Source organism: Botrytis fragariae, assembly GCF_013461495.1.
Source record: "Botrytis fragariae strain BVB16 chromosome Unknown tig00000274, whole genome shotgun sequence".
Taxonomy (NCBI): Eukaryota; Fungi; Ascomycota; class Leotiomycetes; order Helotiales; family Sclerotiniaceae; genus Botrytis; species Botrytis fragariae.
Genome location: NW_023501007.1, coordinates 282,323 through 303,289, shown reverse-complemented (window position 1 = coordinate 303,289; position 20,967 = coordinate 282,323). Strand labels below are relative to the sequence as shown.

General features: G+C 42.4%; 5 protein-coding genes across 5 annotated transcripts; 3 read left to right on the top strand and 2 right to left on the bottom strand.

Annotated features, from left to right (window-relative positions):
* Positions 1 to 4,071: 4,071 nt before the first annotated feature.
* Positions 4,072 to 6,120, bottom strand: Bfra_012391 (putative mfs alpha-glucoside protein; the record flags this gene model as incomplete). Its single annotated transcript, XM_037342707.1, has 6 exons — positions 4,072 to 4,314; positions 4,380 to 4,892; positions 4,945 to 5,385; positions 5,438 to 5,611; positions 5,669 to 5,797; positions 5,833 to 6,120. The coding sequence occupies 6 exons, from the start codon at positions 6,118 to 6,120 to the stop codon at positions 4,072 to 4,074; spliced, it is 1,788 nt and encodes a 595-aa protein (XP_037187429.1).
* A 1,109-nt stretch (positions 6,121 to 7,229) lies between these two features.
* On the bottom strand, positions 7,230 to 7,483 carry Bfra_012390 (uncharacterized protein; the record flags this gene model as incomplete). Its single annotated transcript, XM_037342706.1, has 2 exons — positions 7,230 to 7,355; positions 7,409 to 7,483. The coding sequence occupies 2 exons, from the start codon at positions 7,481 to 7,483 to the stop codon at positions 7,230 to 7,232; spliced, it is 201 nt and encodes a 66-aa protein (XP_037187428.1).
* A 274-nt stretch (positions 7,484 to 7,757) lies between these two features.
* On the top strand, positions 7,758 to 14,704 carry Bfra_012389 (uncharacterized protein; the record flags this gene model as incomplete). Its single annotated transcript, XM_037342705.1, has 8 exons — positions 7,758 to 7,912; positions 7,960 to 8,239; positions 8,320 to 8,765; positions 9,227 to 9,275; positions 9,478 to 10,121; positions 10,173 to 13,175; positions 13,241 to 13,339; positions 13,426 to 14,704. The coding sequence occupies 8 exons, from the start codon at positions 7,758 to 7,760 to the stop codon at positions 14,702 to 14,704; spliced, it is 5,955 nt and encodes a 1,984-aa protein (XP_037187427.1).
* Positions 14,705 to 16,888: 2,184 nt separating this feature from the next.
* Positions 16,889 to 18,328, top strand: Bfra_012388 (uncharacterized protein; the record flags this gene model as incomplete). The annotated part of the gene is made up of 1 exon (XM_037342704.1): positions 16,889 to 18,328. One exon carries the CDS (start codon positions 16,889 to 16,891, stop codon positions 18,326 to 18,328), a length of 1,440 nt encoding a protein of 479 aa, XP_037187426.1.
* Positions 18,329 to 18,791: 463 nt separating this feature from the next.
* On the top strand, positions 18,792 to 20,230 carry Bfra_012387 (putative aldo-keto reductase protein; the record flags this gene model as incomplete). Its single annotated transcript, XM_037342703.1, has 5 exons — positions 18,792 to 18,810; positions 18,870 to 19,104; positions 19,187 to 19,537; positions 19,595 to 19,786; positions 19,846 to 20,230. 5 exons carry the CDS (start codon positions 18,792 to 18,794, stop codon positions 20,228 to 20,230), a joined length of 1,182 nt encoding a protein of 393 aa, XP_037187425.1.
* Between the last annotated feature and the right edge of the window lie 737 nt (positions 20,231 to 20,967).

Below are 20,967 nucleotides of genomic sequence, written 5' to 3'. Positions count from 1 at the left end.
CGTCATACATATGACACGATGATTTCAATGAGAAATTATTAAGAATAAACAAACACAATGTATGGGTCTCCTAAGATCCTTTCTGTGGGCTTTATGGGTAGGTATATAGAGATGTCATCTTTCGTAGTGCTTCTCGTTGCAAATATCATGGTATGGTCGCGTAGATTTGTAATCAGCTACCTGGGAGTCTGGAACGGTGGAAAGTCCAAGATACAGTGAGAAGAACACTGAAAGCAATGATTGCGGAAGATGCGAGGATAACTATCAGACGATGACAAGAGATAGAGATATGGTGAATCGATAGTGACAATAAAAGTCTAGAATTATTATCAGTTCTGACTCCAAAATTGGAGAGAACTACAAACTAGTGGGTACTCATGTAAGACCTAGGTTTGAGATGATATCACTCAAACCATGTTCAGCCGTCAGTTCAGGATCCCAAAATACTAACACCCTCTTGAAGCTGGGTGCCTTGGTCCTTTTGACGCCTGAGAGCTGTGATAGAAGGAAGGTGGATGGTCTTTACCTAGATGGATAGTGATGCATGAAATGGTGCACAGGAATAGTTTGGGATCTTATTATGTCTAAGACTAGGTGGCATATGGAAGTTACACATCAGTCCAAGCCTCGGAGGATGACGTCGATACTAGAGTTTACAAATGACACAATATTTCTGTTGTATCAAGTTCTTAATGTATAAAAGTACCTTGAAATGTCAGTTTGCATCTGTATATGAAAATGAAAATTGTCTTAATTGTCCCCAGGACCTGCTATAGACGGATCCCGAAAGAAAAGCTAGACATGCTTCAAACAGTGTTCGTACTAGTATACGGTAGTATAACAGTGGTGTGTATCAAGCTTTTAATATAAGAGTTTATATATATAAAGAGTAATTATATCACTTATATTAATATTCAAAATATTGAATACCACTAGAAAGATATGGAAATACAGAAATTCGACTTGGAATATTCATTTTTATACCAAAATGGATCAGGAATAGGGATTCCAATAAATATTTATAAATTTCTAGTTCATTTTGGCACACAAATAAACATTCCAGATCGAATTCCTGTATTTCCGTATCTTTCTAATGGTATTCAATATTGAAGCAATATCGAATATCTTTAGTAATATATAAATCGATATCACTTGTATGAATATCTTCAAAACAATCGATACACATTACTATACGGACTAATATACGGAATACGAATACGAGCAATACTAATAAGAACACTGGCTTCAAATACTTCGTGAGGATTCGGAAGTTTTGCGATGAATTGTAGAAGAAATGCTAAGGGTTTTGTGTTGAACTTGTTGAACATATTACCATAAAACAAATACAAATGGTACTGAAATAGTGATAGCAAGCTTGTGTCATCAACACCAACAGCGGTAATGGCAACGGTGTAAAACGATCTCAAACGAAGTGGGCTTTTCGATATGGGCATGACTTTTCGGTACCACTAGAAACACAACAATATTAGGGTGGACGAGCTGATGAGTTTGATTTTACAACTGTTGGCCCTGAAATTGCCACAACACATTTATCAGCGTAGACTTGATATTTCTGCAAATGGCCAATTAACAGTTTATATATAATTATGCCGAGAATTTACCAGAATCGGGGCCTGGAGAGATATGGCAGTCCATGACTGACCAGGTTTGAGAATGGAAATGAGGATAATGACTTTTTAAATCCTGTCATGATAACCCCAAGACTATATAAACGATGTCTACTTCCCCGATTTTGGACTTATGTATAGGAGTAAGATTCTGGAAGGAGCCGGACTGAGGAAGCTTTCAGGGAAGGAGCCGGATTAAATCAGTGCTGTGAGGGTCAGATCAGAAGGTATGATTAGATTGAGCAATTCAGGTTCCACAACATGCTTTTTAGAACCCATGAGTATAAGTGGGATGGTGACAGCAATACTTACAACGGCATGTTAAAGAGAAGATGGCAACGATCAAATAGTCGGTGATGAAAATAGTAAGGTACGATCATATTGACTGCTTGTTAGATTATCTTGGGATCAGATATCTTCGAAAAATATATCCAATCTAAAAAGCACCTCGATTCTGACGGTCAGCTGGCGAAGCTTCTCCTTTCCTGCGAATGCTACTTCGAAAGTTGATTGATGCCGAGTGGACAGAGTAGATGCTCGATGAATGATTTTTATACCAGCAGTACGAGTCTTGAATTTCGTGAACTAATTGAGAGCCTGCTATTAGTGAATCGATTGTGTTTCATGAGACTTTGTGTACCTGGGTACGAGAAGGAATCTTGCTACCCACAGAGGGGATTGAATTATAGGAATATACAAAAGCAACGATATCTTCTGTTCATTCTTTTGTAAATAAAGTACTGCAACATCCAATTCTGTCAAGGGAAACTTGAAGCAAGTTCTTTGTAGGGGCTAAGCACTGTGTAGACATCTGGTGCTGAAAAGTAGTAAGATAAGTTCGAAGTCCAGATGTGGACATCACGGAAGGCGATGAAAGTGTTGGCAACAAGTATAATAACAACAACATTGACATTGAAGTGAATGAGACTCGTCAGTAACAACAAACAAAAACTTGCAATCATCACTGCCATCCAAATATATCCTCACGGCTTTAGCAAGACAGTCAACCCCTCTCCCCCCCACTCACCTCCAAATAAGCTTAACAATTTTTAACGTCCCAAATTTCTGGTTGATCCCCATGTACTTTTGCTCGGAAATGAATTCATACGAAGGTGAGTGAGTAGAGCCCAAAGGGCAAAGGCAATTTATACCCAAATATTGATTTGCAAGAAACGAAGAATTCATGGTGGAGTGAATCCGGTATGAGAAATCATCAACATATTACAACAGAGAAAAGTAGGGATCGTAGCATACAAAACTCCACATTCATCCAGAATCCTGCTGCAAAAGACTTCAACAAAAGATGAAGCACCGCATGACGCTCGACTTGCTCTCGTAGTGCATGGGCAATTGGGAGACATCTAGAATTGAATTTGCCAATCGCCACAATGACCACGGAATTCGAGATTGCAATAGATCAGAGGGCCGTGGCAGATATTATAGTAAAAATACCGCGGAAAAGTATTGCTGATGAGATGAGACTATTTCCGAACGCGACAACAATGGAATAGTTAATGATAACAAGACCAGTTGGTCGCCATAGTATGTACAACATTGACTTTATAGATCTTGCGGCATTCGAATAGGGTTGCTTCTCCTGGCGAATTCGATTCTCAGATAGGTTTGCTTTCTCCACATCGACTTCAGATTCGTAGGGACATATTCAGTTTATAGAAAGTGTATACTGAACAGACTGACTTATGTAGTTGTGAGAAGGCTGATTGAAAAAAGATACTTCCACGAGGAATACATTCAAAGAGAGTGTATGAATGTGATTCTCAGCTAGCAATCTTAATCTTGACTATCTCGTCGCGTTAGTGTCATCCCAATATCTTCCCGTCTCGAAAATCACGAACCTGTCATGATTCGTTCGGCATCACCAAATCAGCAGACCAAGTAAGAAGCAGTGATCTCAGACAACCCCGCTCTCTGTCAAAGCTGTATCCCTGACCAAAAAAACTTGTTTGTGGTCCTTTCGGATCTCCAGAGGGAGCTCGGCGTTCACAAATCGAGGAAAGGTTGCACTAATCTCTAAAAATGCAAACTTGCCATTTCAACTTCCTTATTGCCCGCAAGTAAAGTAGGACAAAAAAGGCCAGGGGCTTGAATAAAGCTGTGTATATTGTATTAATAAATGAGTATTTACATTGCATTAAAAATTCTTAACATATCCAACTACTTCCCGTTCATCAATCAGCAATCGCATGCATTATCATCACTATATCTACAAGTCCCAACGCCGTGTCCGTTCTTCAATCTTTGAAGTAGACGCAATGCAATCTTTCTTTCTTTTCCACTGATGCGCTCATATTTCGCCGTTTGCCGTTTCGTCCTTGAGCTCCTTGAAAATATCCACCCACTCATCATCGTGTCGTCATATCGCGCATCCCATCACATTCATCTCTTTCAAATTCACTTGTGTCTCAAATTTTGCACCAAGATTTCATGAAGAAGCTCCAATATCCTGTGCCCTAGCGCCAGCAGCATTTTTCTCATCATAATTCTTCACCGCAGCACTTGTACTCTCCACACTCACATCATCATCAAAGACATCCACTTTAGTAGTTGCAAACTTTCTCGCACTAATACCTCTCTCAAACAGTAGATCGAGTTCAGCGAATGAGCGGCCTTGAGGTTCAGGAAGGCGGAAATAGGTGTAGATGATGCAAAGAAAACAGATTCCGCCCTAAAATTTGGTATCAGTCTACAGTACTCATCAAATAGATGGGGAGAAACATTATATCAACATACCCAGAAGAATCCTGCATAGTTTTTCCAATTCCAAGCACCAGGATTGAGCATATATGGCGTAATAACACTGCAGACAATACCTACAATATTATACAAATTTCTGCCCAAAACCACAGTTTTGATTTGAAGTCTTCTTGTAGACAACTCAGAGACCAAAGAATAGCAGACCGTGCCGACGGTAAGTTGGTATGCCAGTGCCCATACCAACATAATAGAGCCAGTAGCAAGCGATGCCTCGGTTTTATGTGCAGCTGGGACGAGGCCTAGGAATCCGAGAATAAAAAGCATACTACACAAAATACAAAGGCCATAAAGGTAGAGAGATCTTCGACCAATTCCCAAGCTCATGAGGAACCAGGCTCCAAAAACGCCGGCCATGTTAATACCATATTGACCTAGAGCAAAGTCGTAGGATGTCGAGGTAGGTAGTCCGGCCTGTTGCAGGAAATAGGTAGAGTAGCCTGAAAAAGAATTTCCACTAAGGTTTTGCATCGCCCATACCATGCAGACAATCTGTTGAACGTTAACTTCTAATCTTTCCATATCATTTCACGGGGAGCTTGACCTCAGTTCTACGTCTGTCTACACCCCTGAAGCAATCCATATAGCTTGCTCCTTTGGTGATTTTCTCCTCAATTGCCGTAGTATGAACCATCATCGCAATAGTCTCGTCAGCGTCAAAGTTTGTTTCCTTGTTTAGACTGGTCAATCGAAGAAGCGATTTCTTAGCTTCTGCAACCCTTCCTTTTCGAACAAGCCACCATGGAGATTCTGGAGCGAGTGCGATACCAACTAGGAGTGGAACTGGCCACATCCATTGGAGACTGTAAGGAATTTTATAAGCCCATTCATCAGTCCGTGGTAACATAGATTTGATAACGCCAATACCAATGACTTGACCCAATCCCCAACAGAAATTTACATAGGTAGTGAGGTATCCACGAAGTCCAAGAGGACAGACTTCTGATGCATAAGTAATAGTGAGTGTTTGGAAGACTCCCCATGGCTATCCAAACATTAATAAAAGTTCCGACGAGGTTGAGTTGAGGTAGACTTACAATACCGCATAGAACTTCAGCAACTTCTAGCGCAATGACGTCTTGAGCAGTGAAAAAAATTGCCGTAAATGCAATAATTAAACTCAAACAAGTCATGACCGTGTATCGGTATCCAAATTTTTCGGAAACCCAACCATTGATAAATAGACCAATAATTTCACCAACATTTGCGCCCTGTTCGACACGTGAGTAATTGAATTCCAACTGTTAGTGATCCAATTATTGACTTACGTTACTCAAACCTGCTTGCCATTTAGCTGGCACCTGCCATGTGCCATCAGGTAATTGTTCACCGTATTTTTCATTGAATTGAGGAAATGCATCTAGAAAATCAGTATAATGGATCTTGGAGCCTGGAGTCTATTGAACTTACAAAAGTTGCTCAGTAAACACACGTCGTATCCCTCCATAGCAATACATGTCGAGATCAGAAGAGACCATCCGATAGCTTTAGGATACAATCTGATTCCCTGAAGTAGTGACATGTTATGTTCCTTCTCCGTAGACGCTTTCGCATCCTTAATCATCTGTTCCATTGATGTCGAGACTTTGAGATGGTCCTCTTCAGGAAAATGAAGAGGTTTCTCGTTGTCCTCAATGTGATCGCGATTGTGAATGTTGCCCATCGTGTTATCGGTATCCGACTGTGCGGCCAGATCGTCAGATGTTGAAGATAGAGCCATCTTCTAAACTTGGGGTCCCCAGGATTCTTATGCTGCCTGTCGTTCCACTTCCAACTTCCAACTGCCCTCGTGCAGGACTAGAGAATGCGGGGTATGATTGTCCAGGTCTTTGGGTGTTTGATCACACTTTGACCTGGGTTGGAGGGGAAAAGAATCCTCGAATTGGAAGTTAAAGTTACGGTTTTCAGATATTTTCAGGGTTAGTCAGTAATAGCGGGGATCGACGGACTGCCCGGCAACATTAAATGCCTGGTGAGTGGCTCGAGTGGTCGAGCGATAGCGTAGGCGTTGTTCGGATAATATGCATGAATATTTAACAGCCAATCATAAAGAATGTTATTCAGGAAGTGAGTTTTGAGTGGTGAAAATTACTTGCAATTGATCATATACGGCAATTCCACAGCGCGAGGATCTTCAATGTGATAACGTTAGAGAACGTATTTCCGCCTGAACTTGATGGGAATTGGCAATTTGTACACCGAGGCATTTTTCGCCATAGCATAGTGGTTCTCAAATAATGCGTTGGCCACTAACATTTACATTAGCTTATGATTAATTTCAAAACGGCGGTATCCCTTCTAACGTAAAGGCTTCGCACCAATTGACATGTCGGACTATGAACTAGCTTCTGGTACCTTTTTCGAATCTTCCAGAAAGGGAAGTGCCCGCGTGCTATCAGATAGCGGTCTGCTACTAGTACCTAGGCAAGATATCGGTTTGAAAAGATGGAATGGCTATCGGTGAATTGAACTTCCGATGGTGAATTGTGTAAAATTGGATTAAATTGGATACTCCACTTCGTGAAATGAAAACCTATCGTAGGCTCTTGACTCTTGTTTTCTCTAGAAGCCCGGACTTAGCTTCAAGTTTTATGCATTATGCACTGTGAAGTTGCCTTATGAAAAGGAAGTCCGGATGAAGCGAGGGGCGATGAAGGGGGTGATATTTCCACTCTTCTGGCTGTTGCACGAGATAGCTTTGAAGAGTGCGGATTCGGAGATATTTCCTGATAGCTACTTTGAATGCTGTGCACTAACTTCAGGGCTGACATTGCATTGCATGTTCAGTCACGAGAACCAGTCGCGAAGTTGATGATAAATTGTCCAGAGTCACATGATCGTAAAGTGGAACATCTGATCTTCACTCTGCCTCATCTGGCGACTTGGCTCTTGTGCCATTCCGCGATTCTTTGGATCGGTTTTACAATAACAGAACATCTTCAGAACATCTTCAAACTATGACCTTGATATATACACGAAATTGATATTAGTTGAGCATGTTTGGTTACTCGATTCCACGAGTCTTCTAGTTCCAACAAAACAGCCATGCACCAATTTGGCTCATCTACCATCGCCACCGACATCACTGTCACCATGTACGGCTCAGAGATGATCCAAGCTCCTATCCCTGATATTACTCGTGTACATCATTGTTATCGAATAATCGCCTGTTCGAGGATGCCGTAGGGAATCAACGCATACGCCAGTGCCTCGACGAGCTCCAATGCACGTTCAAACCGTCCCAAATATCGATTCAATCTATTTTATATATTCAATAGTTAGTGATTTATAAGACCACTCTGAAGAAATTACATAGTAATCAAAAAGAATTACTTCAAATCATACCAATAATCAACAATGAAGAGAGCTATCGGTAAACTTCGATTGAAGATCTCCAAATACAATGATAACGATCCAAAGGCACCACCATCCAAACCCGTGCCGATCGTACCCCAAGATCCATTATCGATTGGTTTGAAAATGATCTATGATTCTCCCGATGCAACTATTGAGTGTGTCTCTATAGTCTTCTTTCATCATCAATAACTAACATTTCCAGCATTATAGCCATTCACGGTCAAAATGGCCACCCCATCAATTCCTGGACAAACAGAGATAATGGAGTACTTTGGTTACGCGATCTTTTACCTGGGATTTTAGAAACACACCCAGGTGTGAAGATTCGAGTACTCAGTTATGGTTATGGACGTCGAGACCCCGTCGAAGTTATCGGCGCTGGATTAATGAAGAGCATTGGGGATTTAAGAACAGAGACAAAGAGTGAAGGGAGGAAAATAATTTGGTGTGCCCATAGTTTTGGGGGTCCCTTATTACGTGCTGTATGTAATCTCTCGACCCGATATGTTTCATATTGCTTCTATCTTGCATGTTAAGAAATCACTTGTGCTAACGAAATCAGGCAATAACCATCGCTCCGCCTTCCAGCGATATCCAAGTCTCAACCCACGCCATTTTGTTCTTCGGAGTAGCAAAAAACATGGGGTTGGAAAATCTGAGCACGGTGCTTGCAATGCCAGAAGCCACATTGAGTAGCGAGATGAAGGAGTTGAGGAAAGAAATGATGTGGTTGAAAATGGGAATTGAAAGATTTGATCCATTGGGTGAGCATTTAGGTTGGAATATTGTGTGGTTTAGAGAGGTCGGAAGCGAGGAAGAGAAGGTTAGGCATTCGGACGGGGTGGGTGGGAATGAGGACTTAGGTGAAGATGGAGAGGGCAAGCTTGAAGTCGTGGTTAGATTGGAGAAGACGCATGGCGCTATGGTTAGGTTTGCTGATGTCGAGGATGAGGATTTCATAGTGGTGGTGGAGAAGACCAGGAATATGGTAGAGGAAATTACAAAAAGGTAACAATACAGTCTGGAGCTGATCTATAAAAGCCACCGAAAACCCGGAAATTCATTATCTAGAACTCTCAAGTTCGCGCGATGTAACATCAATCAATTTCAAATACACAAAGAGTGTTTGCGGCTCGTTTGACATCGACTTTATCCGGAGGCGTGGTAAGGCTCCCCAGAAACATCATGCTTACATTGGCACAAAACGAACACCCACAAGGCACCAGCCCGCAGTCGGTCAAGGCGCAGTAGTAATGGACCAGGCGATGCATATTAATTAGATCAATTCTGTTCCCAACAGATATCGTGTTGCGGAATCATTAGTAGTTGATGAGTCTAATGTCAAGAGGGCACATTGAACTGCCTTGGGCGCCTTGCAGTACTTAGTCACAGGTGCAAGAGGCAGGAGATAGGTGAAAATGTGGTTTAGAAGTCACACGAAAGTCAATTCGTTAAAGTCTAACCTGCAGTATAAGTGCTTCGGACGTCGTTTTCAATTATTTGATGATGAAAGCTCACGTATGTGATCAACAGGCTTGCACTAATGCAGTCATCAAGGATCACTTTCCTCATCTGCAAAGTTTTGCAGAACTCCGCCCATTGTTCGCGTAAAGATAAGTAGATAAGATAATATCATGCAACTTATTTGCTCAGCCCGGAGCCTCGATGGATTATAATTATAAGGTTGATCAAAGAAAGCTGAAGAATCATTGTTTTGAAGAGATTGGCTCCTTTCTTTTCTGACGGCGAGAACGTCCGATATAACGATACCTTTATGGATCCTATCACAATATTGGGAGCTGCAAGCTCGGCAATTGGTATTGCAAGTTTTGGCCTTCAATTGGTACAAATCCTGACGAAGTACGCGACTGATGCTGGCGCAGCCGCTCAAAATCTCAACGCAACATTGACAAACATTCGTGCTGCAAGTGTTTCCTTCGAGTATGTTAATCAATTTCTGAAACAGGAAAGTGAGCGCTTAAAGTTAGGACAAAAGGCGACACTCAGTGCGCGCGGAATCAGACACATTCAGGGTGTTACAGACGATTGTCTAAAGGTATTTTGGAGAGTGGAGGCATGGGTCTTGTACAAGGACGACTCAAACGAATTGGAGCTCAAGATTGCCAATAGGTTGAATGATTACAAAGAGGATGTAAAATTTGATCCAACAAGGCCTTCGCAATTCCTGAAAGTCGATGAAACTTCAGCAAAAGTCCGCAAACTCAAAGAATCGTGGTTTGCGAGATACCTATCCCCGTTACAAACACACAAACTTCTTCAATATGCAACAGAACTTCATCATCTTCAAGGAAGTTTGAATTTGCTTTTCACAGTTATCGGCGTCAGATTAAATGGGCCTCGATCGTAAGTCTAGAAGTTTCTTCGCTAATCTGAAATTGGCTTACACACGTGTAGAGGATCAAATTCTATCAATGCCATGTATGCAGCACCGTATGACATGGCTTCGCGTAGTTTCGAGCAAGTAGTTGGAATGCGGCCAGAAGCAACAAACTATATGTTTCATCCTAGAATGAATGATTACGAAACCCAGCATTTGAACAACCGGTTCATCAATCCAACCGGCAGAAAACATCTTATCCCTGTAGCCAGTGGGATACGATATGTTGATAACCCTTATACTCATATCCCACAGAGTTTCTTCCAACATTCCGAGCTGAATCAAAGAGAGAATACGCCTTTTCGCAGAGTCGTTCCTCCAGCTGTTCCAGATGATCCACTCAACTCAGTTTTGAGAATGAATACTGCGGCCGAAAGCAGCTTTCTGCAAAGTCAAGACTCCAAAGGGAAAACGAATGCCAGATTTAACCACAAATCTACCACTGGATATGCCATAGCCCCTGGCGATGAAACTATCGACGCCGCCAAGAGTTATATGGCACATCATGATGCTGAAGCGAGACTGAAGCCTGAAATCATGAGTGATATGGGAATTCCTGTAACGAAGACATATTTAGACCATTCGATGCCGGCCGAAAAGACAAGAGATATCGACAATCTTTCCACAGTGGCCCAGCGGAGCACAAAAGCTTCTATGAATGTGGACGAAGAGAGTCCAGTCGAAAAAGCTTCTAGGCATCCCGATGACAAAGTAAACCTGCAAAATCAAAAGGAACACGAAGGCTTGAATCCCGAGATCTCCGCCCAATTTTGGCGTCCAAAAGTTTCTGCTAGTAATAATGAAGGGATTGTTCCATCAAAGACTTTTCAGGCGCAACCGACCAACTACCAAGTTGGCCGTAGACAAACCAGCAACATTTCAAAGCCAGCGATGCAAATCAACGATATCGAAGTAGAGGATCAAACAAATGACCCGCGCAACAAATTAGGAAATAGTGTGCCACGGCACGCTCATATTCTGCAGACCAAACAGCTTCAGCCGGAAATATCGCTTAATCTAGAACCAAATATGTACGTTTCGGAGAATCGAGAAAATATTCCTGGTTCATTCCATGATAATTCTGAAGTTCTCATCGATTTTAATGACAACGTTACAACATTGCAACAACCTAGTGCGGTCTTCATTGATGAGATAAGTCAAGCACGAAACTTAAGCCCACAAGCCGTTCAGTATGACCTGCTTTCTGGAGATCTAGATGAACTCCAGGCAGGAATGATGGCAGGTTCGGAGAATCCTATCATCCCGAAATCATACAATACGCCACCCATGGCAACTTCCGATGATACCGTAGAGAAAGTAACGGCAAAAGTACTCGCTGCATTTGCGCCTATCTTATCTATCCAGACAGAGCTTCGTGGCACCATTGATCAGCCCAACCGCAAAGAATACGAACAGTTTGCAATTAAAAAGGAAGAAATATCCGAATCATCAAAGGCAGTGAATCTGCCGATGAAGGAGAAGTTCTTAGACAAGAACAAAAGCAATAAGTCGCAGGATAAAATCATCCCTCAAAGCAGAGCATCAGACGCGTCAATAGAAACTTCATCCTCACCATCTACTAATCGACGCTCTCAACAGAACATCGAAATTAATTCCTGCAAGTTACCCAAACAGCGAAAGGATTTATTATTCGATGATTCAAACCCCGATTGTTCGCCGCCATCGAATTTCGGAAAGCTCCCCACGGATTATCCGGCATCTCAAATATCCAATTCTCTAAGTGATGTTAGATGTTCTGAGGTTGGCACTAGCCAATCGTCGAGGAGCAACTTTTCAAAGCACAGCTTTATCAAGAGTGGTGGCCTCAAAAATATTTTCAGACGCAATAATCTTGCCGAGGATGACATAGACAGGATGATTCCAGAAGGTACCTTCCTTACTGCATTTTTCATTAAGGGTCAAAGCTATCAGCAAATACCTACTGTTAGGAATTTCAAATTACGAAAATCAGAGATCGAGCGGATGCTGTCGCACACTCCCCAACAGGATTGGTGGAAGGAATTTTGCTTTCTTGAATCGGCCGAGACCGCTAGTCTGACCCAGATTTTGAAACCTCAGGAAAATTATAGAAAAGCGCTCATAAGCCTCAAAGAAGTGAAGAAACATTCCAGTCGATTGTGGTCGCGGGGCGAAAAGGGTCACATCGCGATTATCATTAACAAGCCTCTGGCTCACCTTGATATGGCGCCAGATTTTGGCCTCGACTACAGATTTGCACCAACTCGAGTGGATACGAAAGACAGTAGTAATGGTAATGCTTTTGGTCCCCAGCAGCTTGGGGAACTCATCTCACGAGCTATGGACGATAGAGATTGTCTTTATGGTGCATATACAATTCACCCAATACTTATTGAAACTTCGTTTCAGTCGCCTGATTGGGTAAACGCTTATGGCGTCAAACAACATTTCTCAGGAAGACACATACTTGGAAGAATTTTAGAGCTAAGCACGAGTAGTGGGATAGTCATTGCGAAGCTTTTAAATCTCACAGTGCCACAGCAGAGACAGGTCCAAAAGATAGTCGACTCAAACAACGAAGTCAATAGTAGCATCACATGGACTCTTGCACAACTCGAAGTCGTCTATGGGAAGTGTCTAAGTCCTACAAGTGACGGAATCCTATCAATTACAGTATATATTGTTGGAACTTCAAATGAATCAGCAGATAATACTTCAAGATCGGAGAAGAGTGGTTGGACTATGAGTTCCTCATCAACGTTGAAAGACAGAGGTGCCGATGACATCCGAAAAACTTCGAGTCTTAAGAGCGTTGATTTTACAAAATCATTGAATTCTCCTCCAACAACACCCCTGGAATTCTTAACCCCCGGCACTAAAGATACGGAACCAATCCCTCCGAACTCTCCTAAGTCACTGAGAAGTATTTCATCTATATCTGACACATCTGATGTTGATCCATCTGACTCCGAGAGAACGCTTGGCAATTATTATGAAGCTTTGCAGATTCCAACAAATGCGAATGCTGCTGCTATCAAAAAGTAAACATTTCTTTTTCTCTTTATGATCTCCAATAACTATCTCTTCAATTGCTAATTTTGAGAAGGGCCTATCTTTCCTTACGCAAGGACTCTCATCCAACGTCAAACCACTTGGACCTTTCTGCTAGGAAACGCTTTGTTACCGAGGCCTACAGAGCCTTGGGGTACCCAGCAGACGTGAAGCTTACGACAAAGAACACAACTTCAACCAACTACAGCTAGAAAGACAAACGAATTACACAAAATCAAGCAATAATCCATCGGCAAAGTTTAAAAGAACAAAATCCTGGGATGAAAATTACGGAGAAAGAGATGATGTGAGTGATGACGAGAGCTACAATGGTAGACTGCACGTAAGCTTTGTAGAAAGTCGTAGAATGCCTGTACGACGGGGAATAAGGAACCCTGAGCGGTACGAATCAGATGGTCATTCCAGTTCAGATAATGAGCCTCCACAACGAACTCATGGGGTGGGAAGAGTACCATACCGAAGATTTCCTCAACCACTGGCCAAAGACCGGGGCAGAAATTCAACATATGATGATCGTCCAAGACACGCATTATCTAGAAGATACTATAGATCAAGGTCCCCGCCGCTCGAAAGTAGCTCGTCAGATAACGATTCCGGATCACTGTCACCTTTGAGAACCTCGTTCCGTGGCAAGATTCCCACCAATTCTTCCGTGAGAAAATACACAGCATCTACTCCTGGCATGAATTCGTTTTCTGGAAGAGGTCCACCAAGGCCCCCATTGCCTAGAAGTGAATCGTCATTTGATGATTCGAGACCACCATCACCAGAAAGAGGTTCCTTGCACTATTATAGCAATCGACCTGCACGTTCATTTGCTGAAAGGGCCTTTGTGCCCAATCGTCGACCAAGCAACTCCCCGCCTAGAAGAACGGCCTCCGTTGCAAGACCTGTGACTGATAGTGTCAATTGGAGACAAAGACATGAACCGAACCGTAAAGGACCTCAGCCGAACAACTTTAGTGGATCATACAATGATTGGAGCAGATCCAGAAGTATCCAACCACCATCACCTCAGCCATCACCTCGGCCATCTTCTTATAATCTCCCATCCCATCAATTTATACAGGAGCCCGTCATTCCATTCGACCGACGACCGGCATATTACCCTGATCACTATGATGGCAAATCATACAACCCCTATGGAACATTACGGACTGAATATACTGACGACAATATTGTGCAACAGCTCTTATTGGAGTGGACACCAGCAGGTGAAGAAGCCGAGGCGGTAGCAGCGCAGAACACAGACAAGAACAATCGTTTAACTGCAAATCGAGGTTTGAATGACACGTATACTACAAGTTCTAGAGTTGCGAGTCAAAATTATCAAACGGCCCAGGAACAAGTCGAAAAACCGGAGATACCCGATACCACGAAGATGAATGCCAAAGGTGGAAGACGTCCAATGGCAACAGTGGAGGACGATGCTGGAGAATTTTCGGATTCTGGAAGACCTTCATTGTTTCCGCGGCGTGCGATGACTAGTTTCTTTTGAGCCGCAGAGTGCACTGCTCTAGGTACTTGAAGACGTGTTTGTGTGATATTCTCTGGAAGAGTTCGGGGATGCTCTGGGGGGTGAGTTCACAGTCGTTATATTTAACCCCTACAATTAAATTCCAGCCAATGTACTCACCAGATACACTTTAACCAAATTTCTCCGCAGTCAGGCCAATCAGAGTATTTCTCGAAAAGTCATAAAATGAGCTACATGTCGAGATCATACTCAACCTACAACTTACACCCAGCGCTAGTAGACATGGAGATAGAGATTCTTGCCATTATAATTATCTTTCTTTCTTTGACTTCAACGAAATGATATAGGCGCTTCTACAGCTTGAATACCCCAATTTCATATCCCAGTTTCGGGGCTTACCTTTTTCGACCCTTGAAATTATGAATAATGAACATTTGTTATTTAAACATACGATCTCGCAACAGTAGTTCTACATTGAAATTTTCATTACAGGGAGCACTTGCTGAAAGCAGAGTTTCATCTTTATCTCACAGTCCCAAGTCTCAGTTGTGCTTTCCTTCCTTGCATTAGTCTTCTCCACTGGGAGATGAACACTTCCAGATTTCATTTACAGCGGATAACAATAGTTAATGAAACCAACATTTAATCTCCGCATTCATGATTCAATTACAGAAGTATTGTCTACACGCTTTTTCGTTATTATCTTACAGCCCTTAGCAAATCGAGGGATCCTATGAGAATGGATAATTACAGATATTTCTTCAGCTCTCAGTGCTACAGACACTCACTTTGCGGTTTCTAATCATTCAGAGCAGACCTAGTAGACCGAGCAGGCTTAAATACGCAAATTTCATAGAAAACTGGACATTACTACGATTGGATATAATTGCCACCAACATTTCTTCTAGATATCTCATCCCACTCCTCAAAAGTTTGAATGTCTTGGAAACATTCAATTTCGACGCACACTCGTGGCAGCTTTACGGTGAAGAAGATGAGTGCAGCATTGACTTTGGGAAGATTATTGAACGGCTGTCTCATATCAAGCATAGTTTGAGAGATTTGAGAGTGTTCCTAGGTACTCATGCACAGAGAAACTCGGATTTTTCGGTTCTTCGAGACTTCTCGGCTCTCAAGACATTAGAAATTAGTGTTTGAACATTCCTGCCAGCTGAAAAAGTTGCTATGTCCCCAATTTTAGGCTCGGCATTGAACCATGTATTTCCTCATAAACTGCACTCGCTAAAACTCAATTGCAAAGGAATAAGCTTGTGTAGTCTAAGGAGTATGATACAGCCAATGAAAAGACTGGTGGAAGAAATGACGGAGGTTACGACAAGTTTGAAGGAGCTTTATCTCAAATATTTCCCTAGGCACGATTCTCACTCCTTCGCAAGCCATACAGAATGTAGACTATACCAACGCCACCCCTTATTAGCGGAGCTCTCAGCTGAGTGTCAGGAGAATGGGATAACTCTGAAAGTTTCGTGTAGACGAATCTGGTTCCTATGGTACAGTAGGTGAAAGAGTAAGAGTGAAACTCAATTGTTACGTCAGGAACGAACCAGTTCCGTGAATTTGGGAACTCTTTATAGTTTGAGCTTGGAAATTTCAATATCACGAATTATGTGTAGCCCTGATGTCTCAATTTTGTGACTTGCTTCTACTCGGTATATTTGAAGTCCTTCAAAATTCCCAATCCCCTCAAGTCAGTTATCGAAACCTTCTGTTGTCTCGGAACCAACTAAGCTGCCGTTCAATAATTAGAGGCTTCCAATAGCTCAATTCAATCAAACAGTATCCCGAATTTACATAGATATCATATCGCTTTCAAAGGTGCAGAGCTCGTACCTAGTGTTTCGGTTTCAAATATAATACCCTACTCATTGAACCTGTCAGTATTTTTTGAAAGCTGACTGGAAACTGTAGAGAGTTTATTCAAAAAACTTTTTTGTTTGTTTATTCTTCACAACGAAAGGCAACTGCGATATCCCCATTTAGAAACCAAGAGGAGGTCACTCTTTTGCTCCTGCCATCAATATGATTAATGTATTTTAGAAGGCACGGCTCGATGAACCACGATCTGCCATCTTGAGTGGTTCAATCATTACTGCAATGATAAAATAACAAAAAAACATACATCCATTGCAAAACCTCTCTTTCGATATCATTTTGTTTGGCAAAGATCCCTCACCGCACAGCAACATGCCTATAACACTCGATGACTTACCGGAGGAGATTATCATTGGTATTGGATTATGTTTATCTAAAGTTTCCCTTGTAATGCTGGCACAATGCTCCAGCTATTTCTATGCTGTATGTATTGAATTGCTGTATTATCACTGTGCTGTGGAAAATCGGATAATTTTGAAAATACTGATCAACACTATTCTCAATAAACCGGTGATTGGACGAAGCATCCGTTGGCTCGATCTACGCCACTTTAACTGGAATGACTTGTGTCACCCAGCCCCCTGGAAGACAACTTCGCTTGATCTGTTCAAAAAGGCTACATTGGTGCAAAAAAACTTGGTTTCTTGGAATATCTCTACCTGGACGGGGGCTTTTTGGATGGATATATCATGCTGGGCTTTGATAACAGTACTCCTTTGCCTCGTTCCAGAATTAAGGGTACTGGGACTTCCAACACTGGGAGAAGAGCGCCGTTGGCATGGAGTGCTCTTAAGGGGAAGTCATTGCGAAGTCTCTGCATTTAGTGACTTCATTGCTCGACTCGTAAAAGACCAGCGGACTGAATCTCCAGAGGGCGGTTCTCTGAGGGTGCTTACTAACTTAGAAAGCATAACAATTGCACCTGATTTTTGCAACAGAAGAACAGCATTGGATTCCATCATGCCACTTATGTTTTTAAGATCCGTGAAAAGATTCAAAGCGGTCTCAGTGTGGCATCACTCCTGGATGAACAGCCGTAGGCTAAAAGGCGTAACGCCGATACCCAATATTGAGAGTTTGAACTTCGTTTCGTGCGATTTCAGTGATGACATTGTCACTTTCCTGAGGCGTTTCACAGGCATTCAAAGATTCTATTTGGGTGGAAGTCCCAACATCATGGATGAATTCGACGACATACCTTTGTGTGTTGAAAGTATCTTGGAAGGATTGACATCTTCGAAAGACTCATTAAAATACGTCGACGTCAGTTTTGTTTCCCGTAGACCGGGTGACGACTCCCTCTCATTGTCTCAATTCAAACGACTACAGGTTGTAAAGCTTTGGCCATCTCCTTCAATATGGTCGAGTGAAAGCCCAATTGAGGATGAATCTCGGTTGATCAATTCCTTGCCGCCTGGATTGAGAATTCTGGTATGCAAACCATTTTATGATCAACACGATGTTGTTAGCTTGAAACAACTCTATGAGCTCGTCGCCAACAAAGAAACATATGCTCCCGAACTGCGACAGATTGAACTGATTTGGGACGACGCTGGTCTTACATATAAATGTGAAGATTGTGAGAATCATTGCGAATTGAGCGAGAAAATCCCTTTCTTTACGAAGCTCATTGAAGAGTGCAAAACAAAGAATATTTGTATTTTCCCTGGTCACCCCTCATGGAAAGCTACCGGCACCGCAGAGCCGGAAGACTTAGAAAATACTCAAGGACTCTTTGGGGGTTTATTATAGCTTTCCTGTTGTCGTTCCAAGCTTCCGCGGCTACTGTGGAAACTTGCAGAGTAGGCCACGAAGCCTTCATACATGTATGATTAAGATTTGCTGGCTGTAAGAGGAAGGCTTCAATGATTATCTGGGCTGTACTTTTGACTAGATCGTGGGTATACAGCTTTTCCAATACTCAACTCATAACATCAACATTAATCTGATCTGCTATGATTCGCATGGTTTCTGATTTGTGTGATTCGAAATTCACATGCTTTGAAATCCATTGATATGCTTGACCAGAATCCAGGTGGGGTAATTATCCGTACTTACAGGGGCTCTTCCGAGGAGGCACCACTAAAATTATGTACGCTAGAACTTTAAATCGTCATCACCTCATACCTATCACCACATCACCACCAAACCCACCAAACCAAATCGAATGAAGATCATTGTCGTCGTTAATAGAGCTTTGCATACATGGACAACAATGTTTGGTCGAAGATTATGTAATTCTGCATGTAATTCCGACGCTTATGGTGGGGTTTAGCCTTGGAATGGCGTTAAGTGACGAATCCGGAGATATGGGACGAACGAGGGGATACGTATAAAGAGAGCAGAGGTGCCCACCAAAGGGATCTTCTATCTCCTCGATCGAAAAACTGTTTACTTCGAAGAAAACACAGTCAACACATTCATATACAAATATCGAAAATGCCTCGACTTCCAACCCGTAAATTGGGCAGATATGGCCCTGAAGTAGTCGCCCAAGGCTTCGGAACCATGGGCTTAAGTGCTTTCTAGTGAGTTTCATGGACCCTTCTTCATAATTCCTCACGCAGCATAACTTCTTCATCTTGATAAATACATCTAACTCTCCAACAGTGGCAGCACCGAATCCGATGAAGAGCGTTTCAAGGTCCTCGACCGCGCTTACGAACTTGGACAGACCAACTGGGACACCGCAGACATGTATAACGACTCCGAAGATCTACTTGGAAAATGGTTCAAACGCACAGGAAAGCGGGATCAGATATTCTTGGCCTCCAAGTTCGCCTTCAAAACCAATGAAGATGGAACTCGTACTTGTGATACCAGTCCGGAATACGTGAAGGCTGCGTGTGCGAAGAGTTTACAAAGACTGGGTGTTCAAACCATCGATCTATACTACTGCCATAGAGTAGATAAAAAGACTCCTATCGAAAAGACAGTAGAGGCTATGGCTGAGTTGAAGAGGTAAGCCACACCCACCAACATATGTTGTTGAATCCGTGCTAATGACTATGCCAACAGAGAGGGAAAGATCAGGTACCTAGGGCTCTCTGAAGTCAGTCCGAAGACCATTCGCCGTGCAGAGAAAGTACACCATATCGATGCCGTACAAGTTGAATATTCTCCATTTTCTTTGGATATTGAACAGAACGAAGTTTTGAAAACTTGCCGCCAGCTTGGCATTGCCATCGTTGCCTATTCACCTCTTGGCCGGTATGACCTCAATCCAAGCAGTCCTCATAGCTACATACAACATGCTAACCTATCTCTAGTGGTTTTCTTACAGGCCAAATTAAATCTAGAGCTGATTTTGAGCCTAATGATTTCCGTCTCAGCGCCCCTCGTTTCTCCCAAGAGAATTTCCCAAAAAACCTCGTGCTCGTGAAGGAGCTGGCAAAGATCGCATCTGAGAAAGGTGTTACACCAGGACAACTTTCATTAGCATGGTTAGCTGCCCAAGGCGATGACATTATCTCGATTCCGGGAACAAAGAAAATCAAGTATTTGGAAGAAAATATGGAGGCCTTGCATGTGCAACTTAGTAGACAAGAGGAGAGAGAGATTAGGACAGCTATCGAGAAGGTTCAGATCGGCGGCGCGAGATATCCAGAAGCCATGAATAGCTTCTTGTTCGGTGATACCCCTGAGTTGCGATAGTCTGATAATTTTTACCAGCAAGTCGTCTTTCAGTTACTTTAGGTTGAAATTACCAAATTTTCCCAATATCTTGGTATCAGACTTCTACGTGACTTATGGGTTCAATCGAATGGCGATGTTCAAGTAGACTACACATCAGATATCATTCTATAGTAAGTATGAAAACACTTCTCCCAAAAGCATGGGCTATGATTTCCATATTCAGATAAGTCAGACCTCTTTAGCATGACTGCTGGCTACATGATTCGAATAGCATTCTAAAATGACGCACATCACATCAAATATTTGCCCCAAATGCACAATCCATGCTAGTATGTCAAAATTTATATGCACTCTTTCTTGATCATGAACTCTGGAAAGACGTGGCTCCCAACGCGTTCGTGTTCATGACGGGAGAGCCCTGATGAATTGTCGTCTGATGCGTGGCACTATTTGTGTGGAGGTATTTGTGGGGAATCTCGAGCTCTTGCATTAGTCGCACGTCTGGAAACCCTTAGCAGGAAATGGCACGACCAGACCAATCTAAAAGTCTGGGAAACGGTTCCAGCCTCATCTTATACTTTGTTAGGTGAGTCATGTCGTTCGTGTGTTGGGAGTTGCAGTAGCTTTGTGGTGCTTTGCTTTGGTTTTATGGGTCGAGAGGGGTAGGTGGGGTTTATTCAGTCTGAGATTTTCTAAACAGGGTGCGAATAGTGATTGAAAAGTGAGGCTTACTGTTGGACAAAAGATCAAATGAG